Source organism: Bombina bombina, chromosome 4 (assembly GCF_027579735.1).
Source record: "Bombina bombina isolate aBomBom1 chromosome 4, aBomBom1.pri, whole genome shotgun sequence".
Classification (NCBI taxonomy): Eukaryota; Metazoa; Chordata; class Amphibia; order Anura; family Bombinatoridae; genus Bombina; species Bombina bombina.
In genome coordinates, this window is record NC_069502.1 from 1,070,835,792 (window position 1) to 1,070,863,152 (window position 27,361).

The following is a 27,361-nucleotide window of genomic DNA, read 5'->3' on the forward strand; positions in this document are numbered from 1 at the left end:
CGCTTCAGACAAGGCTGGAGACCTAACCAGTCTTGGAACAAGGGCAAGCAGGCCAGGAAACCTGCGGCTGCCCCTAAGACAGCATGAATTGAGGGCCCCCGATCCGGGATCGGATCTAGTGGGGGGCAGACTTTCTCTCTTCGCCCAGGCTTGGGCAAGAGATGTCCAGGATCCCTGGGCGCTAGAGATAATATCTCAGGGATACCTTCTGGACTTCAAATACTCTCCTCCAAAAGAGAGATTTCATCTATCAAGGTTGTCAACAAACCAAACAAAGAAAGAGGCGTTTCTACGCTGCGTTCAAGAGCTCTTGTTAATGGGAGTAATCCATCCAGTTCCACGGTCGGAACAGGGACAAGGGTTTTATTCAAATCTGTTTGTAGTTCCCAAAAAGGAGGGAACTTTCAGACCAATCCTGGATTTAAAGATCCTAAACAAATTCCTAAGAGTTCCATCGTTCAAAATGGAGACTATTCGGACAATTTTACCTATGATCCAAAAGGGTCAGTACATGACCACAGTGGATTTAAAGGATGCTTACCTTCACATACCGATTCACAAAGATCATTACCGGTACCTAAGGTTTGCCTTCCTAGACAGGCATTACCAGTTTGTAGCTCTTCCATTCGGATTGGCTACAGCTCCAAGAATCTTCACAAAGGTTCTGGGTGCTCTTCTGGCGGTACTAAGACCGCGGGGAATCTCGGTAGCTCCGTACCTAGACGACATTCTGATACAAGCTTCAAGCTTTCAAACTGCCAAGTTTCATACAGAGTTAGTACTGGCTTTTCTAAGGTCACATGGATGGAAGGTGAACGAAAAGAAAAGTTCACTCGTTCCACTCACAAGAGTTCCCTTCCTGGGGACTCTTATAGATTCTGTAGAAATGAAGATTTACCTGACAGAGGACAGGTTAACAAGACTTCAAAGTGCTTGCCGCACCCTTCATTCCATTCAACACCCGTCAGTGGCTCAATGCATGGAGGTAATCGGCTTAATGGTAGCGGCAATGGACATAGTACCCTTTGCACGCTTACACCTCAGACCACTGCAACTGTGCATACAAGTCAGTGGAATGGGGATTACTCAGACTTGTCCCCTTCTCTGAATCTGGATCAAGAGACCAGAAATTCTCTTCTATGGTGGCTTTCTCGGCCACATCTGTCGAGTTGATGCCATTCAGCAGACCAGACTGGACAATTGTAACAACAGACGCCAGCCTTCTAGGTTGGGGTGCCGTCTGGAATTCTCTGAAGGCTCAGGGACAATGGAGTTAGGAGGAGAGTCTCCTGCCAATAAACATTTTGGAATTGAGAGCAGTTCTCAATGCCCTCCTGGCTTGGCCCCAGTTGACAACTCGGGGGTTCATCAGGTTTCAGTCGGACAACATCACGACTGTAGCTTACATCAACCATCAGGGAGGGACAAGAAGCTCCCTAGCAATGATGAAAGTATCAAAGATAATTCGCTGGGCAGAGTCTCACTCTTGCCACCTGTCAGCAATCCACATCCCGGGAGTGGAGAACTGGGAGGCGGATTTCTTAAGTCGTCAGACTTTTCATCCGGGGGAGTGGGAACTTCATCCGGAGGTCTTTGCCCAAATACTTCGACGTTGGGGCAAACCAGAGATAGATCTCATGGCGTCTCGACAGAACGCCAAGCTTCCTCGTTACGGGTCCAGATCCAGGGATCCAGGAGCAGTCCTGATAGATGCCCTGACAGCACCTTGGGACTTCAGGATGGCTTACGTGTTTCCACCCTTCCCGATGCTTCCTCGATTGATTGCCAGAATCAAACAGGAGAGAGCATCAGTGATTCTAATAGCACCTGCATGGCCACGCAGGACTTGGTATGCAGACCTGGTGGACATGTCATCCTGTCCACCTTGGTCTCTACCTCTGAAACAGGACCTTCTGATACAGGGTCCTTTCAAACATCAAAATCTAACTTCTCTGAAGCTGACTGCTTGGAAATTGAACGCTTGATTTTATCAAGACGTGGGTTTTCTGAGTCAGTTATTGATACCTTAATACAGGCTAGGAAGCCTGTTACCAGAAGGATTTACCATAAGATATGGCGTAAATACCTATATTGGTGTGAATCCAAAGGTTACTCTTGGAGTAAGGTTAGGATTCCTAGGATATTGTCTTTTCTACAAGAAGGTTTAGAAAAGGGTTTATCCGCTAGTTCATTAAAGGGACAGATCTCAGCTCTGTCCATTCTGTTACACAAACGTCTGTCAGAAGTTCCAGACGTCCAGGCTTTTTGTCAGGCTTTGGCCAGGATTAAGCCTGTGTTTAAAACTGTTGCTCCACCATGGAGTTTAAACCTTGTTCTTAATGTTTTACAGGGCGTTCCGTTTGAACCCCTTCATTCCATTGATATAAAGTTGTTATCTTGGAAAGTTCTATTTTTAATGGCTATTTCCTCGGCTCGAAGAGTCTCTGAGTTATCAGCCTTACATTGTGATTCTCCTTATTTGATTTTTCATTCGGATAAGGTAGTTCTGCGTACTAAACCTGGGTTCTTACCTAAGGTAGTCACTAACAGGAATATCAATCAAGAGATTGTTGTTCCTTCTTTGTGCCCAAATCCTTCTTCGAAGAAGGAACGTCTACTGCACAACCTGGACGTAGTCCGTGCTCTAAAATTTTACTTACAGGCAACTAAGGAATTTCGACAAACGTCTTCTCTGTTTGTCGTTTACTCTGGTCAGAGGAGAGGTCAAAAGGCTTCTGCTACCTCTCTTTCTTTTTGGCTTCGTAGCATAATTCGTTTAGCTTATGAGACTGCTGGACAGCAGCCTCCTGAAAGAATTACAGCTCATTCTACTAGAGCTGTGGCTTCCACTTGGGCCTTCAAGAATGAGGCCTCTGTTGAGCAGATTTGCAAGGCTGCAACTTGGTCTTCGCTTCATACTTTTTCCAAATTTTCCAAATTTGACACTTTTGCTTCCTCGGAGGCTATTTTTGGGAGAAAGGTTCTTCAGGCAGTGGTTCCTTCTGTATAAAGAGCCTGCCTATCCCTCCCGTCATCCGTGTACTTTTGCTTTGGTATTGGTATCCCAGAAGTAATGATGACCCGTGGACTGATCACACTTAACAGAAGAAAACATAATTTATGCTTACCTGATAAATTCCTTTCTTCTGTAGTGTGATCAGTCCACGGCCCGCCCTGTTTTTAAGGCAGGTAAATATTTTTTAAGTTATACTCCAGTCACCACTACACCCTTGGCTTCTCCTTTCTCGTTGGTCCTTGGTCGAATGACTGGGAGTGACGTAGAGGGGAGGAGCTATATGCAGCTCTGCTGGGTGAATCCTCTTGCACTTCCTGTTGGGGAGGAGTAATATCCCAGAAGTAGAAAGGAATTTATCAGGTAAGCATAAATTATGTTTTTATTTAATTTACACACTTTTTTGACTATTCCTATCCCTGTTTCATGTTTAATGGCCGTGTAAAGACTCTTTACATCCATTGTATATAATAGGAATTTTTCAGATTCAAAATATAGATCTTTGGCCTTATTTAGGAAATCTCCTGTATCTTTGAGGTATGAAGATATTTGTTTTACCTCAGGCTGCAAAATCTTATCTAGAAATGTTGAAATGTTAAAAAGGAGATAAATTGGTTTTGGTTACCCAATATAGTCCTGCAAGTGAGGAAGTAAAACGTATCATAAATAGACATTGGCATGTTTTGAGCGAATGCAATAAAGATATAGAAATATTTAAAAACCCGCCATTAATGGCTTTTAAAAGAGTAAGAAATTTGAGAGATCAACTAACTCATACAGACGTCGGCTCAAAGAAGCGTGAGAGACAGGCATTTATTGGTAATAAAAGTAGAGGTTCTTTCCCATGCCTGGGCTGTATGAGCTGTCACTCTATTATAAAAGGTAAATATTTCTATCACCCAAGAAATGGGAAAAGGTATGAGATAAGAGATTACTATACCTGTGATTCTAAATATGTAATCTATCTCATAAAATGTTCCTGTTCTCTGATCTACGTAGGGGAGACTACCCGTATGATCAGAGACAGGATATGCCAGCATCGCTCAAACATAAGGTGCAAGAATACTGAAGCCCCTGTGTCCCATCACTTCCTAAAATGTGGCCACCAGATAAGCCAATTAAGGTGGCAAGTGATCGATAGTGTGGGTCCACAGAGAAATGGAGGTGATAGAGAAAAGATACTAAAACAAAAAGAAATGTTTTGGATCTTTGAAATGGGAAGTATGGAGCCATATGGGCTTAATAGGGACTTTGATTGGTCTATTTTTCTGTAAAATGACATCTACCTTTTACCACTTAGTATAGTGCAATTCTTCACTTAGTATAGTGTAACTCTTCACTTATAGTGTAACTCTTCACTCATAGTGTAATTCCTTACTGTTTAGTATAACACTGTTTAAAGTATAATCTTGGAAAAGTATGGTTTAAAATATAATCAGGTGTGAAATTTGTTGAACAACTTTATTGTACATAAATTAAAATATGATCCTATTTAAATATGATCTATCAGAGATGCGAAGAGTAAAAGAAATAACTTGAATGTAAGCAAACGTATTTAAATTTTGGTTACATATTATCATGTAATTAGAAATGTTTTTAGTGTATTATTATAAATGAACAGAAGAGGGCAGCAGATCCACCTGAAGAGTGGTTGGCGCCAAACTGAGGGTTTTAAATTGCTGTAATTGATAGTTTGTAACTAGCATGAGTAAGAGTGGCAACACTCGAAACGTCGCTGTTTGTATACCTGTTATGTACAGAGAATAAAATATTTTGAATGATACAGTGCTGTGGACATATATATATTTACTATTGGAATTGGGGAGACTTGGCAGGACCCTGTCTTCACGAGCACTGCACTCCTGAGTTGCTGTACTAATCATTGTACATAGAAACATAGATATAGAAACATAGATATTGACGGCAGATAAGAGCCATAGGCCCAGCAAGTCTGCCCCACCTTACCTAACAGTATAAACTTATCTAGTTCGTAGGATAGCCCTATGCTTGTCCCATGCATTTTTAAAGTCCCCCACAGTGTTTGTTGCTACTACCTCTTGAGGAAGTTTATTCCATAAATCAATCACTCTTTCTGTAAAGAAGTGCTTCCTCAAATTACTCCTGAATCTACTACCCTTTAGCTTGAGCTCATGACCCCTTGTTCTTGAATTTTCCATTTTATGTAAAATACCCACAGCCTCAGTTTTACTAAACCCTTTAATGTACTTGAAAGTTGCTATCATATCACCTCTTTCCCTTCTCTCCTCTAAGCTATACATATTTAGGTCATTGAGCCTATCCTGGTAAGTTTTATTTTTAGACCATGTACCATTTTGGTAGCCCTCCTTTGCACAGATTCAAGTTTGTTAATATCCTTCTGAAGATATGGCCTCCAGAACTGCACACAATACAGGTATACCCCACTTTACAGCGCTTCACTTTACAGCGCTTCGCTAATACAGCGCTTTGTGGAGCTGAAGTTCAACCTCCAAGGATTTTGAAACAGCGCTGTAATCATTGTGAGATTGCGAGAAAAGTGACTGGCACCATTTTGTTATGCTTAGTTCACTCTGATAACTGCATTGCAGTGCAATCTGTGTCTCAGTGTTATAGTCTGGCAAATTTTACTACAGTAATTGTCACTATTTTACAGGTACAGTATTTATTGAATACTAATTGAATACTGTGCTGTTCTAGTGTTAAACTAAACATAGCATTATTGTACACCTAATATATGTTAGTTCAAACATGTTTTCAAGTTTTTAAACACACTGGCAAGTGAAAAGAAAGCTAAAACTGCCTTGTTTCACTTTAAGGCGGTTTTCACTTTACAGCGGGGCTCCGGTCCCTAACCCGCTGTATGAGCGGGGTATACCTGTACTCAAGATGAGGCCTAACTAATGATCTATAAAGTGGCATAAGAACCTTACTATTTCTGCTGCAAATACCTCTACCAATACATCCAAGCATTCTGCTAGCCTTACTCGCTGCCTTACTACATTGTTTACTAAGTTTTAAATCATCTGAAATAATAATTCCCAATACATATTGTTAGAATTATAAATAGTGATGTCTTGTGTATGTAGTACCGTTTAAAATGATAAATCGTGGTGTCTTGTGTGTGTGATACCGTTTAGAATTATAAATAGTGGTGTTTTGTGTGCGACACCGTTTAGAATTATAAATAGTGGTGTCTTGTGTGTGTGATACCGTTTAGAATTATAAATAGTGGTGTTTTGTGTGCGACACCGTTTAGAATTATAAATAGTGGTGTCTTGTGTGCGGCACCGTTCAGAATTATAAATAGTTGGGTTTTGTGTGCAGCACCGTTTAGAATTAGAAATATTGGTGTTTTGTGTGCGGCACCGTTTAGAATTAGAAATAGTGGTGTTTTGTGTGTGTGTTACCATTTAGAATTAGAAATAGTGGTGTTTTGTGTGTGTGATACCGTTTAGAATTAGAAATAGTGGTGTTTTGTGTGTGTGATACCGTTTAGAATTATAAATGGTGTTTTGTGTGCGACACAGATTAGAATTATAAATAGTGGTGTTTTGTGTGTGACACAGATTAGAATTATAAACAGTGGTGTTTTGTGTGTGACACAGTTTAGAATTATAAATAGTGGTGTTTTGTGTGCGACACCATTTGGAATTATTAATAGTGGTGTCTTGTGTGCGACACAGTTTAGAATTATAAATAGTGGTGTTTTGTGTGTGATACTGTTTAGAATTATAATTAGTAGTGTTTTGTGTGCCACGCCGTTTTTAGAATTATAAATAGTGGTGTCTTGTGTACGACAACGTTTAGAATTATAAATAGTGGTGTTTTGTGTGTGACACAGTTTGGAATTATAAATAGTGGTGTTTTGTGTGCCATGCCGTTTTTAGAATTATAAATAGTGGTGTTTTGTGTGTGACACCGTTTAGAATTATAAATAGTGGTGTTTTGTGTGCCATGCCGTTTTTAGAATTATAAATAGTGGTGTTTTGTGTGTGACACCGTTTAGAATTATAAATAGTGGTGTTTTGTGTGTGACACCGTTTAGAATTATACATAGTGGTGTTTTGTGTGTGACACCGTTTAGAATTATACATAGTGGTGTTTTGTGTGTGACACCGTTTAGAATTATAAATAGTGGTGTTTTGTGTGTGACACCGTTTAGAATTATAAATAGTGGTGTTTTGTGTGTGACACCGTTTAGAATTATAAATAGTTGTGTTTTGTGTGTGACATCGTTTAGAATTATAAATAGTGGTGTTTTGTGTGTGACACCGTTTAGAATTATAAATAGTGGTGTTTTGTGTGTGACACCGTTTAGAATTATAAATAGTGGTGTTTTGTGTGTGACACCGTTTAGCATTATAAATAGTTGTGTTTTTGTGTGCGACACCGTTTAGAATTATAAATAGTGGTGTTTTGTATGTGACACCGTTTAGAATGATAAATAGTGGTGTTTTGTGTGTGACACCGTTTAGAATGATAAATATTGGTGTCTCGTGTGTGACACCATTTAGAATTATAAATAGTGGTGTTTTGTGTGCGACACCGTTTAGAATTATAAATAGTGTTTTTTTTTGCCAATAATATAAATACCGGACAGATGGTGATTTGGGAAGTAGAGACACAAAGTATAGAAACAATTACTGCTAAAGGCTGGTCCCTAGGAAACTGAAATGATTGTGAATCATGGTGAAGTTTCAGATAGGAGCCTCATTACATGATTCTTTAAAGAAATTCCGTTAATGAGGGGAGGGGCTTGCATTTAGTTTGGCTCAAAAAGTGTTCTAGAACACTAAGGCGGGATTATTTGCGTGTACGGCATGCAAGGCTTTGTATCAGACTAGCATATTGCATTTAATTTTACGATTAGGATATTACATTTTAATTCAGCAGTTATGACTAAATTGAGCCACAAATTTATAGCTGACTGAGTTGAATGTCTTTAAAATGACAATTTTTATTTGTACAGAGCCCAGTTGATTATTTGTGTACTGCCCTGTATTCTATTACTCTTATCTCTATTCCATGTGTAACAGGAGCAGCTGAAGATGAAGGACCAGTCCTTGAGGAAGCAGCAGCAAGAGATGGACAGTCTGACGTTCCGAAATCAGCAACTTGCAAAGAGGGTGGAGCTGCTGCAGGAGGAGCTGTCTGTAATGGAGACAAAAGGAAAGAAGTCAAAGGTGAGCGTTTCTGTTTGTATTTCCCCCCTTTCTTTTTACTCCATCAGTTAGTGTGCGTCTTCATAAATGTGTCTACTATATTATAGCAATGCATCTCAGCGCTATCTTACAGAGACACAACTGGTCCAGATTTGAAGAGTTCCCTAACTTGGTATTGATAATTACTTGGCTTTTCCATTTTAGTTTAGTCATGAAACTAAAAAATATTAATTTTTTCCATCTTAATGGGAGGAGAGTCCACTGCTTCATTCATTACTTGTGGGAATTAAGAACCTGGCCACCAGGAGGAGGCAAAGACACCCCAGCCAAAGGCTTAAATACCTCCCCCACTCCCCTCATCCCCCAGTCATTCTTTGCCTTTCGTCACAGGAGGTTGGCACAGAAGTGTCTGAAGATTGGAGTAGTCTCCTATGGAGTGTAGCACTCTTCGAAATGGGATTGGAGTTTTAAGTAATCCTGTCAGCCTCTCAGTGAGAGCATGGATTAAAGTTAGAGGGAGTGTTGTCTCTGCGAAACCATCCCGACTCATGTTAACAGCTCCCTAAGCAATCAGCGTTGACGAGTTTCGTTGCCTGCTTTATTCTCTGAAGTCCATATCAGGAGCGATGCTATTAACCTGTCACACTTGAAGGGCCATGTTCCTGTTTCACGGCATAGATTCTGGTAATATCGTTTCATTTATGCACATATGATAACGCAAGAAGACAGGGTCACAGTGTGTCTCCTTTTATATGTATTTATGCATAATATCTTTATTGTGTTTGATGCTACGTTATGTGTGAGATGAGGCTCTAGGAATGTGTGAACAGATCAGCATGGCCTTCTTTTAGCGCTTTTTTCTATAGTGCAGGGGCGGTCCTGCATGGCACTCCATGTGACCGGGTGTGGCCTCTTCAACTTCCACTTTCCTGATTGGCAATTGCGGGAGACGTAACGGTTTCTCTGTGGTCCGGGTCATAGGAGGTGGTGAGTGCCCCAGCCATTGGTGTATAAAGGTGCCGTTTTCTTTATCTAGTCCGCATTAAAGTAGTAAGCTATGAATGACTCTGATATGTTAGAGGATAATCCCTCTTTAATTAAAACGTGTTTTGATAAGATTGCAATATCTAAAAAGAACAAGATATTTAGTACTTCTGATCCATCCACCTCTGAGGATTCTCCGTCCCGCGAGGTGCGTTCCCATCATTCATCTCTGATTACACATGTAGCTCCCCAAGGCCGTACTGATCCTCCTGCGGGAGGGGCTGCGTGGCCACAAGATTTCGCTGCCCAGTTGCAAGGAGCGGTTTCTGCGGCCTTCCATGCCCTTCCGTCCCAGGGGTCATCTACTCCGTTGGATGTCTCTGAGAGATTATCCGATGATGAGGATGCCTCTGCTTCGTCGGAGGGCGCTCTCTCAGGGACAGAATCGGCATCTTCGAAACCTCCGGCTACGGAGGAGCCAGATTTTAAGTTTAAGATGGAGCATTTGCGCTTTTTACTGAAAGAATTGCTTGCTACGTTGGAGGTTCCGGAACTGAAACTTCCTGAAGAACCTTTGATCCCTAAGGTAGATATGGTTTACAAGGACAGGCTGGTGCTTCAGACCTTCCCAGTTCCCTTGAAGATGGCTACTATTATTAAGAATGAGTGGGAGAAACTTGGCTCGTCCTTTTCTCCCTCTACCTCCTTTTAAGAAGCTATTCTCCATTCCGGACTCTCAGCTTGAGCTATGGGGGGCCATTCCTAAGGTGGATGGAGCTATCTCCATGCTCGTTAAGCGTACAACTATTCCCCTCGAGGATAGTTTGTCGTTCAAGGAGCTCATGGATAAAAAGTTAGAATCCATGTTGAGAAAGATGTTTCAACTTACTGGGTTTGTTTTCCAACCGGCAGCAGCGATCACTGCGGTGGCTGGAGCGGCTACCTACTAGTGTGTGACGCACTGGCAGCTATGGTCGAGGTGGAGACTCCCATTGAGGAGATACAGGAAAAGATTAAGGCCTTAGGGTAGCTAATTCTTTTATCTGTGATCCGAATATGCAGGTCATTCGTCTGAATGCCAAGACATCAGGTTTCCCTGTTCTAGCCCGTAGGGCTCTGTGGTTAAAGTCGTGGTCTGCTGACATGACTTCTAAGTCTAGATTACTATCCCTTCCGTTACAAGGGAAAGTTCTCTTTGGTCCAGGCCTGGACTAGATCATATCCACGGTCACGGGAGGCAAAGGTACTTTCCTTCCGCAGGATAAGAAGAATAAGCCTAAGGACTCTACTTTTCATCCTTTTCGTTCGAACAAGTCTCAGCATCAGCAGCCTGCTACGAAGACCATACAGTCCAAGGGATCTTGGAAGCCGGCTCATTCCTTTAACAAGTCCAAGCAAAGCAAGAAGCCCGCCGAGACAAAGTCGGCATGAAGGAGCGGCCCCCAATCTGTCTCTGGATCGCGTAGGGGCAGACTATCTCTGTTCACAGAGGCTTGGATGAGAGACGTACAGGATCCCTGGGTCCTGGAGGTTATCACCCAGGGTTACAGGATAGGGTTCAAGACTCATCCGCCGAGGGGCAGATTCCTCCTGTCAAACCTATCCTCGAGACAAGAGAAGAGAGACTCCTTTCTAGAGTGCGTGAGGAATCTCTCATCTCTCTGTGTCATCGTTCCAGTACCTCTAGCAGAAAGGGGTCTAGGGTACTATTCAAACCTTTTTGTGGTCCCAAAGGAGGAGGGCACGTTCCTCCCAATTCTGGACCTAAAGTGCCTAAACAAATTCCTGTCAGTTCCATCGTTCAAAATGGAGACGTTTAGGCAATTCTACCGCTAGTTCAAGAGGGGAAATTTATGACGACAATAGACTTGAAGGATGCCTACCTTCACGTGCCAATCCACAAGGACCATGTCAGGTTCCGGTTTGTGGCCTTACCGTTCGGTCTGGCGACGGCCCCAAGAGTTTTATGAAGGTTCTGGGAGCGCCACTCATGGTAGCGAGAGCCAGAGGTATTGCGGTGGCTTCCTATTTGGATGAGACCATTCAAGGGCTCTTCTTCTCCTTCGATCCCATGGATGGAAGATAAACGAGGGAAATAGTTCTCTGGTTCCCAGCAACAGTGTGGAGTTCCTGGGTAAGACAATAGATTCCATATCCATGAAGATATTTTTGACAGACCAGAGACGTTCCAAGATTGCATCCAGCTGTCTTGCCCTTCAGACCTCCTCAAGGCCATCTGTGGCCAGGTGTATGGAGGTGATTGGGCTCATGGTATCCAGCATCAATGTCATTCCATTCGCCAGGTTCCATCTCAGACCTCTTCAGTTATGCATGTTGAGACAATGGAACAGTGATCACTCAGATCTATCCCAGATGCCTTGGTGGTTCCTTGGGAGTTCAACCTAATTTACATATTTCCCCTGTTGCCATTTCTCCCTCGAGTGGTGGCTTGCATCAAACAGGGGCAAGCTTCGACCATTCTGATTGCTAAGTTGTGGCCACGGAGAACGTGGTTTGCGGATCTGGTGGGAATGTCATCTTCTCCTCCATGGACATTACTCTGTCACAGAGATCTGCTGGTTCAGGGTCCTTTTCTCCACCAAAATCTCGATTCTCTGAAGCTGACTGTGTGGAGATTGAACGCCTAGTCTTGACCAAGAGAGGTTTTTCGGAGAGAGTGATTGACACTCTCATTCAGGCCAGGAAACCGGTCACTCGTCGCATCTATCATAAGGTGTGGAGGACCTATTTATCCTGGTGTGAGGAACATGGATATCCCTGGCACAAGATTAGGGTATCCAGGATTCTGGCTTTTCTTCAAGATGGTTTGGATAAGGCCCTTGCCGCTAGTTCCTTAAAGGGACAGATTTCGGCCTTATCGGTTCTGTTAAACAAGAAGCTAGTAGAGCTTCCTGATATTCAGTCCTTTGTTCAGGCTCTGTCCAGAATCAGACCGATTTTTAGACCTTCGGCTCCCCTTTGGAGCTTGAACTTGATTCTTAAGGTTTTGCAAAGGGCTCCTTTTGAACCTATGCATGTGCTTGACATTAAGATTCTTTCCTGGAAGGTTCTGTTTCTTCTGGCTATTGCATCGGCTCGCAGAGTCTCTGAGTTAGCGACCTTGCAACATGAGCCTCCTTACCTGGTTTTTCACGCTGATAAGGCTGTGCTTTGCACTGGTTTGGGATTACTTCCCAAGGTGGTGTCTGATCGTAACATCAATCATGAGATAGTAGTTCCTTCCTTGTGTCCTAATCCTTCTTCGCCTAAGGAACAGTTAATTCATAACTTGGATGTGGTTCGAGATTTGAAGTTTCGTCTTCAGGCACAAAGGATTCAGACAGACTTAGTCCTTATTTGTTGTGTATTCAGGTAAGTGTAGGGGGCAGAGGGCCTCTTTCACTTTACTGTCTTTTTGGTTGAGGAGCATTATTCGTCTGGCCTATGAGACAGCGGGACATAAGCCTCCCCAGAGGATTACGGCTCACTCAACTACGGCTGTGGCCTCCTCTTGGGCCTTTAAGATCGAGGCCTTTGTGGAGCAGATTTGTAAGGTACTTGGTCCTCCTTACATACTTTTGCAAAATTTTACAAGTTTGATGTTTTTGCTTTGGCTGAAGCTGTTTTTGGGAGAAAGGTTCTGCAGGCTGTGGTTCCCTCAGTATAGGGTCTTCCTCCTTTATACCCTCCCGTTTTATTCATTCAGTGACCTCCAGAGCTTGGGTATTTGTTCCCACAAGTAATGAATGAAGAAGTGGACTCTCCTCCCATTAAGATAAAAAACATAAATTATGCTTACCTGATAATTTAATTTCCATCTGTGGGTAGAGAGTCCACTGCTCCCGCCCAGTTGCACCGGTGGGCGGACCTAAATTTAAAATTATTCTTCTGGCACCATTTATACCCTGATATTTCTCCTACTGTTCCTTGTTCCCTTGGCAGAATCACTGGGGGATGAGGGGAGTGGGGGAGGTATTTAAAGGGACATAATACTCATATGCTAAATCACTTGAAACTGATGCAGTATAACTGTAAAAAAGCTGACAGGAAAATATCACCTGAGCATCTCTATGTAAAAAAGGAAGATATTTTACCTCACAATCTCCTCAGCTCAGCAGAGTAAGTTCTGTTTAAAAAGTTATACTCAGCTACTCCCAGCTGCAGGTAAAAAAAAATAAAAAATGAAGAAATGAACAGCAGCCAATCGGCATCAGCAGTGCTGAGGTCATGAACTCTTTTACTGTGATCTCATGAGATTTCATAGTAAGCTGAATAGGGAAATAATATGAGAGTGCACAAGGCTCATCCCCTTAGCTGTCCCAGGACAGACATACTAAAATGCTTCTTAGAAATCCTTTACAATGGGAAAATTGAGGTAAAATATCTTTCTTTTTTACATAGAGATGTTCAGGTGATATTTTTTAGTCAGCTTTTTACAGCTATGCTGCATCACTTTCAAGTGTTTAAACATTTGGGTATTATGGCCCTTTAAGCCTTTGGCTGGGGTGTCTTTGCCTCCTCCTGGTGGCCAGGTTCTTAATTCCCACAAGTAATGAATGAAGCAGTGGACTCTCCGCCCACAGATGGAAATTAAATTATCAGGTAAGCATAATTTATGTTAATTTAGTACTGGCAGACTTTCTGCCAGTACTTAAGATGGCGGTGACAATTGTGAGGTGGAGGAGGGAACATAGCTCTTTTAGTGTGGTCAGGGAGGGATCAGGGGGTGTGATGTGTCAGGTGGGAGGCTGATCTCTACCCTAAAGCTAAAATTAATCCTACAAGCTACCTAATTAACACCTTCACTGCTTGGCATAATACAAGTGTGGTGCACAGCAGCATTTAGTGGCCCCTAATTAGCAAAAAGCAATACCATATATGTCTGCTATTTCTGAACAAAGGGGATCCTAGAGAAGCTTTTACAACCATTTGTGCCATGATTGCACCAACTGTTTAAATAATTTCAGTGAGAAACCTAAAATTGTGAAAAGTGATATTCAGGGATTCCTGGCAGATATCAGTGTTCCAATGTAACTATCGCTAATTTTGAGAAAAAAAATTGTTTGTAATTAGCAAAGTGCTACTTTTATTTATTGCCCTATAACTTGCAAAAAAAAAAAAGCAAAGAACATGTAAACCTTGGGTATTTCTAAACTCAGGACAAAATTTAGAAACTATTTAGCATGGGTGTTTTTTGGTGGTTGTAGATGTGTAACAGATTTTGGGGGTCATCATATTTTATAATCTTTTATAGTAAATTATAAGATATGATGAAAATAATGGTATATTTAGAAAGTCAATTTAATGGCGAGAAAAACTGTATATAATATGTGTGGGTACAGTAAATGAGTAATAGGAAAATTACAGCTAAACACAAACACAGCAGAAAAGTGCTCTGGTCACTAAGGGATTAAGAATATTTTACACGTCCTAAATTGGTAAATAACTCTTCTCTTTATTTTAGATTTACTCTGCTTACATTTTATAAATGTCAGAAGCACTGTAGCAGAATTGTCATTTATTACACATTTATTCCAATGTGTCTAAAGAAAAATCTTCAGTATTTAATTGCTGGTTTGTAATTAGATGTTTAATACTAAACGATTTTCATTCTACATAACAATGGTAACTTTTGAAGTATGCAACTTTATTTGTAATGTTGTTCTAAAAGTTAAAAAAACATTTATCATGAGCCATGTGTGCTACTTTTATCTTTCAGAAAAATATGGAGCCCTCTCAGCTCAGTCATGAACAAAAAAGTGTTTTTGATGAAGACCTTCACAAGAAGATAGAAGAGAATGAGAGGTTGCACATACAAGTCAGTAAATATGTGGAATTATTTATGTGATTGGGAATGTTCTGTAACTTTCATTTTAGTTCTTCTCTAAGCAATTTTAAAATAAATGTGTGTTTGTGTATATGTGTGTATATATAAATATATATATATAAATATATATATATATATATATATATATATATATATATATATATATATATATATATATATATTTAATTATAATAAATCATATCTTTGCAATTAAGCAGTGCATTGCAAAAATATACACCAATTGACAAACCGAGAGCAGCATGGTTTTGTTGCTTTGTTATACAATGTCGCAAAACACTGCTGCCATAGAGTACTAAAGACACGTGCACACTCCTGAGCTCTTATGAGCCTACCTTGTTTTACTCTTCAATGAAAGATACCAAGAGACCAAGGCAATTTTGATAACAGAAGTAAATTGGAAAGTTGTTTAAAATTGCATGCTTTATCTGAATCATGAAAATGTAATTTCGACTAGACTGTCCCTTTAACTATTTCTCCTAAAAATTAACTCAACTACACTATGTTAATCTATTCTTCCTGAGGTCAATACTCGTGGAGAAAAACAAAGAAATAATGACTATATCCTTTTTTATTTTTATATTGTTTAAAACATATAATCAAAAATGTGATTTTGTGTATTTTAAAACTGTTTGGTGATACAACACTTTAAATGTGCACGCTACCTATCTAGATCTCTCTTCAACAAAGAATGACAAGTGAACAAAGTTCAAATTTGATAATAGAAGTAAATTAGAAAGTTGGGTGCTCTATCTGAATCATAAAAGTTTAAAGAGACATTCCAGTCAAAATTTAAATGCACATAGCTGAATTGCATCTTTGAATAGAAACATATTTGCAATTAAAAATGTATTGGCATTTCTAGTAAAAGTTATCACTGTTTTAGTGTTAGCATTTTTCTCTGCACATGCATGTGAAGGATAGCTAGATATTATAAGTGCACCAGCATTTTAAATACTGCAGCAGCTCAGGGTGCCAGTGAGGCTTGTATTATGTCAGCAATTAACAAATTGAGTTATTACCAGATGGTACAAGCACCTTAGGCTCTCTGAACAAGTGCTTTGCTTAAAATGCTGGTGCACGGTGCATACTTAAATACACATTTGAAACAGCTATAGATTTTATTAGAAGCATTTTTGCTAATACATGTATATTACAAAAATGCTTCTTTTCAAAATTGAAATGCACTGTGTGGATTTAAATTTTGACTGGAAAGTCCTTTTTTTTTTTTTTTTAATATTTTTTTATTGAGGTTTTGTATAATATACATAAGACATAAAACATAAACCGCCTTTTAGTACTAGAGAATGATACAAATACAATTGAACAACATATTTCAACGATTATACAAATCACAATAGATAGGCAGGTGAAACCTCTATTTTATGATAGATTAGCATAGGTGTCTGACCTATTGAAATCTGAAGTTTTAGGCCAAATGGCTTTTGGATATAGCAAATTAACTGGAGGTCAGATAGCTCTTTATGAGCTGCAAGAAGAGAAGGAATGGGTATACGTTATGGGGAGGGGGAATTTCAGCGGGTAAGTACCGCTATCAATATAAGGGGAGGGTTGGAGGGCGGAGCCATAAGTATAAACACAAATATATATATCTACAGTCAGACATCATATAAGATATAGTAGGACCTCCTAAAAAAATGTTATTGGTGAATTAGTTATATGAGATAATGTCGTGAAGGTTATACTCCAATTGACATCTTGGTGTGTCTAGGGGTCCATAGGGGAATGCGTCAGCCGGGGTTAGCATTATATACATAGGTTAGTGACTGATATGGACGCATATTCAAATAGTAAGGGGATTTCGAAACATATGGGTTTACTATATAACTAGTAGGCTATATGCTGTAATGATAGTTCTAACCATGTGCCTACATAATGATTAATAAACTTAAATATACATAGGTGGGGTGTCAAAAATAGCGATACGGAAGGTCATCAATAATATACATGTTCTGACACAGAGTTATAAAACATATTAGATTAAGGGTAAACTCCAGCAGGATATGCCCAAATAATCTACCTAAATCAGCAGTAATTGCTTACGTATGGAACCTATTGTACTAGTATGTCATCAAGGCCAGATAACAGATAATAATGAAAATATCAGCACATTGTACATACTACCTAGTCGTTCTGTTGAGTTAATAAATGTGAGTAACATACACATTATTTTGTGTGAGGGTCATATTGAACTAGTGTTCTGAATATCATAATCTACAGCCATCAGTACCATCTTAGTCAGAGGTGGTAAAGGTTAGACACGTACAAAACAGACAACCTCCTTCAGAATTAGTATACATTCCACAATGTAGAGCCCTATTATAGATACACTCAGTACTTCCTGTGCTTTATATGTCCCTGTCAATACTTAGGTCCCATATTAGGAGATAAAATTTGATATAAAAAGCAGCCTTGACTCCGCTAATGACAGATCCTTGGTTTAGCTAAGGAATGGTAGCCATACACATAAATGAATATAGAGCTGTTTAACTGAAGCTCCACATCTATATACGAAGCAGACTTAGTCCTGACCTGGCAACAGGTACCATGTATCTAATGCTGTCTAATACAGGCTATTCACCAATTTGCACATTGTGTATGATGTAAAGCTAATTAAGGAAACTATGTCTATAGTATCGCTTAAGCAAATATGTTATGTTATGTATGCAGAGCATGCATGGTTGCTGTTAGACATCAACTACTATTGGAATAATATATTATATTGTTCCGGCTGTAAGCAACACATTCCAAATTTTAATATAGTAGAGTAAACCTACCTAGCTTAGGAACCCTAGTTTGCTGGTTACTAGCAATAAGGTTACAACCTACATGTGCTATTCAGTAGCATCTCAGATATACATAAGTTAATACATGACATCACAGTGTTAAAGGAGCTGTCATTATACTAATATACAGTAGCTAGTTAATATAGTACAGCAAAGTTAATTATCGCATATACAAAGTGAGGTTATAGTATATTAGAAGGGAACACTGGCATGTTTAGCTCAAAATAACAATTTAGTACGTATCTAAGCTACCCCTGGTCACATTATCGCTGGACGCAGAGAAGGCTTTTGACCGGCTAGACTGGTCCTTTCTGCGAATAACACTTAACAAATTTGGCTTTGGGGAGAAAATTGTACAACGTATTTTTCATTTATATACCTTACCATCGGCTAAAGTAAAAATAATGGTGTGCTCTCAGACCCTCTTATGATTACAAATGGCACAAGACAAGGTTGCCCCCTGTCTCCCTTGCTGTTTGTTCTTTCCATGGAAATCTTAGCAACTAGAATCCGGGCAGAGACAAGCATTAAGGGTATTACAATAGGGGAGCAAGAATACAAGATCTCGTTGTACGCCGACGACGTACTATTAACATTAACGGATCCGGCAAGGTCCATTAAAAACTTGGAAGAGATACTACAGGAATTCGGGAATTATTCAAATTTTCTCATTAATAAGAATAAATCAGAAGCTCTTAAGCATGCAATTCCAGTAAGAGAGTACCATGAATGCAAAATAGGTAATTCATTTGTATGGAAAGAATCTTCCTTAAAGTACCTGGGGGTCCAATTATCAACAGATGATGTACAGCTTTATGTGGATAATTATGTGAATCTAATGTCTAAACTCCAAACGGAGCTTGGATCTTGGAGGCAGAAAAGAATTTCTTGGTTGGGGCGAATACACTTAGTAAAAATGAATGTGCTCCCACGTATTCTATATATTTTTCAGACTATTCCCATTAATATCCCCCATACTTTTTGCGCTAACCTTCAGAAAATCATTAATTCTTTCATCTGGAACCAAATTAAACCAAGAATCAAGGCTTCTATTCTTTACAGAGCAAGGAAAGAGGGGGGGCTAGGGGTACCAAATATTAGGAATTACCATAGAGCAGTTATATTACAAAGGATACTAGATTGGCATATAAATTGTAAGAGCAAAGCGTGGGTACAATTAGAGAATAATTTAATACCATCCCTTCCAATGAAAAAATTAATATGGATGCCACCAGAAGGAAGACCTCTAAAAATTATGCAGTTCCCAATGATTAAGCATATCTTTATGAATTGGAGTAAAATCATAAAAGAATGTCCCTCTATTTCAACAACCCTCTCACCTTTACTGCCGATTACAAACAACTCGGAATTTCAGGGAGGGCTCACACCTAGCCTCTTTAGCCAACAAAACTTACACCAATCTTTACCGCTATGTCAATTTATAGACAATGGGAAGCTTAAATCCAAACAAGAACTTGGGAGATTGGCCGACGGTACTTATGGAAATTGGTTAAAATATCTACAATTACAGAATTTTGTGACTCAACATCCAGACAAAGCAAATTTGACTAGGCAATTAACATTATTTGAAAAAACCTGTCATAACGAAATTCCAATTAGAAGTACAATTTCATTTAGTTATAAACTCCTTAACACTCCAGCAGAGTTTATAAAACATAGCTATATGCAAAAATGGGAAGTAGAGACAGGGATACAGCTGGAGGAGTCAGATTGGCGGTCCATCTGTGATAAGGTAGCTAGATCGTCATCCTCGTCTAACATCCAGGAGCTAAATTATAAGATACTTACTAGATGGTACCTTACACCGGCTAGACTACATAGTATATACCCAAATGCTTCCAACTTTTGCTGGAGAGGGTGTGGGGGGATTGGGAATATGCAACATATATGGTGGGAGTGCCCTAGGGTGAAAATTGTATGGGGAATAATTTCCAAATGCATCCAGCAGATTATGGGGAAAGAAGATTTTCAACTGGATATATTCACAGCCCTATTAAATAAACCCATTAAAGATATTTGTAAAGTAAGAGCTAAACTTATAACATTTGTATTAAATGGAACGAAATCCTTATTGGCCAGAAATTGGAAAAAACCAAATATCCCGGATAAGGAAATCTTACTTACTAGAATTAATGAATTATTAATGTTGGAAGAATATACTTATCTAAAAACTAATAGAGAAGAGGTCTTCCAGAAGATCCGCTTCTATTGGGAAGAATTTAAATATAGGACCCTTCCAACTTAACCGGGTACTTAAGGGTACTAGGGTTGGGAGGGGACAGGGTGGCGGAGGCGGGGAATTCCTTTTTTTTTTTTTTGCCAGGAGTATGCAGGGGTTGTTGTTGTCTAGTGTTCGTTGTTAAAAGGATTTATCGATATAGTAAGAACACTTAAGGTCTGTTATCGAATCTTTGTGTATGTAATGTTTTTATGTTTGCAATAAAGAAAAAATGTAAAAAAAAATAATAAAAAAATAATAATAATAATTTAGTACGTATCTAAGGGATAGCTCCATGGACTCTGTTGAATAGCAATGTTACTTGCAATTTGCTAATTAGAATACTACATCAAGTACACATACCACTGGGACATTTTTGGTGTTGAGGAGATATTTATACTGTATGAGTCTCCCTAACCAGACAATTAGGTATGTAAGATTATTTTAAATGGAAAAAATATAAAACTATCAGCCGGCTAACTAACATTTAACATTTCCTTAACAAAGATTAGTACCTTAAATAAACCCACAGTATGAGAATTTTTTTTTTTATACAAGACTCATATGTATAACGTAACCATAAAAACAAATATGGGAACAAAGCGTATCAAATACATGAAGTGCACACAATAATGAGCAAGCAAAAACACATCACTGTGAACGTATCTAAGACAAACTACATTTTAAGTCCACTGTTACATTTACCCTATCTCAATTCTGAGGGCCAAATATAATTTTCTTAGGTAATGAGTTTACCAGTCTCTGCAAAAGCCTGAACTAAAAAGAAAAACTGGTATAGCTGCAAGTTCTTTCCATGCATAAGGAATAGCAATATGATTCTCGTGAGTCTCATACTGGGTTGTAGATCCTTTGCAGCATCGAGTGGTAAAAACCCTGCAGGCAGACATATGTATTGTGTCCCCCCGGGTCCCATAATGAGCCCGTTATGAGCAAGATTGAGTGGTAAATCTCATATGGCAGGAAAACATTTAACACAATGTCATAAGAGCATCCAAGGGGGCTGCAGCGATGTGTGTTATGGGTACAACCACAAACGCCAGAGATGTTGAGCGGTAGGGACTGCTGCTTAGGGTTTGTCGCTTGCCGGTTCTCGGTGTCTCGTGCCTCAATAGACAGGTCACACCGGTTTGAGGGAGATCTGCTGGCCACATCATGCTCCACCTTGGTAATGAGGGTGTGGGCTGTGGTTGTCGTGTGGCTTGTCCGGTTCGTTCCTCTCCTCTGGGGCGCCTCCCGCTGAACTGCGGTGTGCTGGTCAGGCAGGGGCCGATCCATCGCTATAGGAATAGTGCTGCCATCTAGTGTTCTTGCTAGTGTATAACTTTGTTGCAAAACTGCTGCCATATAGCGCTGCAGACATGTGCACACTGAGCTTACATCCCTGCTTTTCAACAAAGGATAACAAGACAATGAAGAAAGTAAACTGGATTTTTTTTTTAAATTGTATGCTCTATCTGAATCATGTGACATTTTTTCGGTTTTATGTCAGAAAGGCAAATTTTAATCTCTTTCATGTAAATGGCAAGAGTCCATGAGCTAGTGACGTATGGGATATACATTCCTACCAGGAGGGGGCAAAGTTTCCCAAACCTCCAAAATGCCTATAATACACCTCCCACCACACACAATTGAGTTTTACAAACTTTGCCTCCTATGGAGGTGGTGAAGTAAGTTTGTGCTTGATTTTTATGATTTCTTCTGTGATATGCGCTTCTAAGCATTCTGAAGCCCAATTCCTCTCAGAGTACAGTGTTTGTCAGAGGGATGTGAAGAGCCTTTTTGATTTTATGGCTTCCCTCGCGGGAAATCTTTTCAAGAGTTCTCTGTTATCGGTCGTAGGGATTCATCTCCTTCCTACCTTTTCAGATCGACAATATACTCTTATACCATTACCTCTGCTGATAGTTTTCAGTACTGTTTTGGCTGTCTGCGATATGTGGATGGGTGTCTTCGGGAAGTATGTATCATTATTTAAGACACTCTCAGCTTTGTTTGGCGCTTTATGTATTTATATAAAGTTTTAAATATATGTATTTACTTATATGTGCCATGAGTCAGGTCTATGTATATTTCCCTTTGCAGTCTAACAGTTTCAGTATGAGAATCATGTTTTAGGAAGTTATTTTCTTACCTGGGGTTTAGTCTTTTTTTTCCAATTTTTCCAAACTTAAATTTCGCGGGCAAATCTAGGCTTGCGAGGGCACCAAATGCTGTTATTTATTGCGTCATTTTTGGCGCAAATTTGCATCTATAGTGTCGCAAGTTTCGTCATTTCCTGTGTCTTGTTTGGCGAAGTCGCGCTTGTTATGATGCGAGTTGCGTCATTTCCGGATGTTGATTGGCGCCAAAAATTTTCACTTTGCATCATGAGTCATATTTATTTTTTATTATAATACCCCACTTCATTTATGCTCCCTGCTCTCTTTATATTCTAGAGGGCTATGCTGTTTACTTTTCTGCTTAATTAGCATATGCATTTTTTCCCATTCCTGAAACTGCTATATGAGGAAATTGGATATTTTGTTTCAGTGTTATTTTTTCTTTTACATTTTGCAAGATGTCAGTCTGATCCTGTCTCAGAAGCTACTTTAGGAACCATGCTGCCTGAACACATTTCTACCAAAGCTAAGTTTATATGTTATAAGCTAGCTGAGAATTTATCTCTGGCTATATTATGTAACGGTTGTCATGATAAGCTTTTTGCATGCCGATAATGTTTCTATTAGTACTAGTACAGCGTCTGTTGTTCTCTCAACATCTAATGTACAGGATATCCCTGTTGATATGAAAAATTATATTGCTGATGCAATACAGAAGGCTATGTCTGCTATCCCACCTTCTAATAAATGTAAATGGTCTTTTAAAATTTCTCATAAAACTGAATACGTTTGTGATGACCGACAACATACTTAAACATACTCCTTTGAACAGGATCTCTCTGGTTCAGAAGATCCTACTACAGACATTGAAGTTAATAAATCTTCTTATATTTTTAAGATTGAATATATTCGGTCTTTGTTGAAAGAAGTATTTGTTACTTTGGGTATTGAGGAGTCGGATCCTCTTGATAACAAATCCAGTAAGCGTTTAAATTCTGTTTTTAAACCTCCTATGATTACTCCGGAGGATTTTCATGTTCCTAATGCCGTTTCTGATGTGATTGCTAAGGAATGGTCTAAGACTGGTGCTTCTTTTAATCCTTCTTCTAGGTTTAAGAAGTTATATCCTTTACCAGCGGCTAATTTTGGAGCTTGGGGAAGAAGTCCCTAAGGTTGATAGGGCTATTTCTACTCTTGCCAAGCGTACTACTATTCCTATGGAAGATAGTACTTCTTTTAAGGATCCTTTAGATAGGAAGATTGAATCTTATCTAAGGAAAGCTTATTTACATTCTGGATATATTCTCAGGCCTGCCATTTCTATGGCTGATGTTGCGGCTGCATCAACCTTTTGGTTGGATAGCTTAGCAAATCCGGAAACAGATTCTGATTTTTCTAGCATTGTTCGTTTGCTTCAACATGCTAATCATTTTATCTGTGATGCTATTTTGATATCATCAAGATTGATGTTAAATCTATGTCTTTAGCTATTCTAGCTAGAAGAGCTTTATTGCTTAAATCATGGAATGCTGATATGGTATCAAAATCTAGATTACTATCGCTTTCTTTCTAGGGTAATAGTTTATTTGGTTCTCAGTTGGATTCTATTATTTCCACTATCACTGGGGGGAAGGGAGTTTTCTTTCATGTAATTGGCAAGAGTCCATGAGCTAGTGACGTATGGGATATACAATCCTACCAGGAGGGGCAAAGTTTCCCAAACCTCAAAATGCCTATAAATACACCCCTCACCACACCCACAATTCAGTTTTACAAACTTTGCCTCCTGTGGAGGTGGTGAAGTAAGTTTGTGCTAAGATTTCTTCATTGATATGCACTTCTCAGCATTTTTAAGCCTGGTTCCTCTCAGAGTACAGTGAATTTCAGAGGGATGTGAAGGGAGTATCGGTTTTCCTCACGGGAGATCTATTTCATAGGTTCTCTGTTATCGGTCATAGAGATTCATCTCCTACCTCCCTTATTCAGATCGACGATATACTCTCATATTCCATTACCTCTACTGATAACCGTTTCAGTACTGGTTTGGCTATCTGCTATATGTGGATGGGTGTCTTTCGGTAAGTATGTTTTTATTACTTAAGACACTCTCAGCTATGGTTTGGCACTTTATGCATTAATATAAAGTTCTAAATATATGTATTGTACTTATATTTGCCATGAGTCAGGTTTATGTATATTTCCTTTTGCAGACTGTCAGTTTCATATTTCGAGAAAAACATATTTAGGAAATATTTTTCTTACCTGGGGTTTAATCTTTTTTCAAATTGTAAGAGCAAGGATACCCAAAAGGGATATCTGAAAGTAAGTGGGGGGCGCACCTGAAACCTAAAAAATAATTTATAATCCAAAATATAACAATAATGTTAATTTCTGTAAAGAAAATAACAAAAAGTTATATATTAAGAAAAAAGAATGTTTTTAAGAAATACTTAAATCACTAATGTTGTAGAGTCCAAATATTCACAATAAGAGTCCAATGTTCAATTCGAGATCTCTGTTAAAAGTGTGCTGAATCGTTGGTAATTAATTCCTTCGGTGTAGAGGCAGCTCCGCTCAGAATTCCGGTGTGTGGAATTTGACTAGAAGACAGGGACAAAGGAAAGAGGGCGCCTCATAGTGTATTACGCACATCAAACTGCTTGGCATTCATAGGTAATTCGCTTACCAGATTATGTTGCACCGTACTGTGACCGATGCCAAATAGCAGGCTAGTACACTGTATGCTGTTCCTTTAGCAGCTGGGAATTGCTGGGATGACCGAAATAGGTGCTTATCCGGCGAATAAAAACTTGGCAATCAGCTGTAACTGGATCAGCAAGCAAAAGACAACTTCCACTGTGTTATTTAAAACAAAACACATATATTTTTGCTGCAACGCATTTCTCAGCCGCTCAAGGTCGTTTCCTCAGGCAAATGCAAAAAAACAGATACAAGCTTGCTTCATTAGCAACATTAAATACACCTGTAGTGGTATAACAGGAAGTTGTCAGATAAAAAAAAGAACCAATGAGAATGTACATGGTCTAAGTAAAAATGTCACAATACTAAATAAAAATATTACAATGCATAAAGTATTACTTATTAGTAGCTGATAAAAACATTTAAAATAAAAAAGAGTCATACATTGTAAATATCATTAGATACATAAAAGCACAAAGATGTACAATTAAATTGCACAATATATTTGGTGCCTCTGTCTTGTGAGAGAAGTTTAGGAGTTTAATGCAATTTTATGTGTAAACCTAAAAGGTTAATCACTCATATTGTAGACGCACTAAGGTAACAGTGTTAATGACTCATATATTTTTGACGCACTATGTGTGTGTGTCTGAATGCAAGGTAGTATGAATCGTTATGTCTTTCAATAGTGTGTGTCTGCATGCAATGTAGTGTAAATCTTAATGTATTTTCCTAGAGGTGCTCACTGATATGATAAAACAAACCAAACGAACTAGAAGATATTGAATAACGGTTAACAATTTGTACATTACTAAAAGTTTTTTTTTGTCAATCTCCGAGGTGTCTGTATAAAATATACATGCTCAACACAGGTTATTCATGTAAATGGCCATCTTCCCTGGTGGCTAAAAACCTTATCCTGTATATAGTGATATTACATGTACTTGATCATAAGATCTGATCGAAATGTACATATAAATATAAATGGAAGAACACAGACACAAGTTGTATCCTGCCATAAAAAATGAACTACCATATGGATTAATAAGTGAATTTTTGAAAAATTTAATTTACTCTATATGGTGATATAAAATATATAATATATTTGTATAGCGTTCATCTGTCAAAAATAGATGACTGAATATATCTCAGGGTGTAAAATGTTACTGAGATGTGTAATGTTATTGAGTACCTTTATTTTCGTCTGATTTATTCCATGATGAAGTGTGGTATTATTACAAAGTATACTATTAATGAATATGTGAAAAGTGAATCTATGTTATTATGTTAGAGGGACCTATTTATCATGGTTATGGGATGTAATATCATGTATAGTAGGTTTGTATGAATTCCAAATTGGAACCAATAGGGGGTTGAAACATGTTATGTATCTATAGCCAAAAAGAATGATCAAAAAAATCAAAAAGAATTATTAAAAAATATTAAAGAAATGAAAAAAAATGTATAATATGTCTAGACCCTATCTATAATAATATTCATAGAGGGAAGGTTGTTAACATGACATTTCTAGCCCATATCTGGATAATAATTACTACGATAATAACTAATTGAACGCTGCCAAATCCAGATTGGAATTAAGGCCTAAAGGATGAAGGATTTTCAACTTAAAAATCCAAAAGGTTTCACGTTGTCTGAGTCTGGTTAGTCTGTTATAGTCAGATGATTTAGGAACAAATTCGATAGGTAAAAAACAATATATAGATGTATTACTGTTATGTTTGGTTAAACGATGGCTCGGAATGCAATGTTTGATTTTGTTTTTCTGACAATTCTTGCAATTCCGAAAGTGTACCCCCATCTTGTTCTTATCTTTCTTGAGGTGCGGCCTACATATTGTAGTCCGCACAAACATTCAATGAGATATACAACGAATAAGGAATCGCAATTGAAAAAACCCATGGGAACATTTTCACCTGTAACATTGGACGAGAAAGATTTTTTTCCGGACTTAATAAAAGTGCATGAATTGCAACCTTTTTTCCCACATTTGTATATGCCCTTGAGTCCAAATATGCCAGTTTTATTGGTTTTCTGGTTTGTTGTTTTGAAATTTGTATGTTTTACCCTTTTGCTGGGTGCCAACTTGTTCCTGAGAGTGGGAGCCCTCCTATAGACCATTCTTGGTTTTTCTTTGACTATATTTGCAAGAATGGGGTCTCTCTGAATGATGTACCAATATTTATTAAGCACATTTTGTATCTTTTGGTAATCACTATTGTATTGTGTAATGAACATAATGTCATTGCCACTGGTCTCTGATTTGGATTTACTGGGTCTGGTCTGAAGGATTGTTGCTTTATCCACATTTTTGGCTCTAGTTAATGCCTGATCTAAAAGGTAAGTGGGATAACCTTTATCTAGAAATCTCTGATATAGAACTTTGCTTTGTTCTAAAAAGGTTCTATTTTAGTACAATTTCTTCTTATCCTACTAAATTGGCTGTACGGTATATTCCTAATCCAACTTTTAT

The 27,361-nt window shown here is 38.8% G+C and overlaps 1 protein-coding gene across 1 annotated transcript in view; it reads left to right on the top strand.

Annotated features, from left to right (window-relative positions):
• PPP1R21 (protein phosphatase 1 regulatory subunit 21) overlaps positions 1-27,361 on the top strand; it is a 557,069-nt gene that overhangs the window by 67,510 nt on the left and 462,198 nt on the right. Inside the window, exons 3-4 of the mRNA XM_053712717.1 lie at positions 8,050-8,196; positions 14,879-14,977. Coding sequence (XP_053568692.1) covers positions 8,050-8,196; positions 14,879-14,977 — 246 coding nt within the window. The remainder of the gene's footprint in view (positions 1-8,049; positions 8,197-14,878; positions 14,978-27,361) is intronic.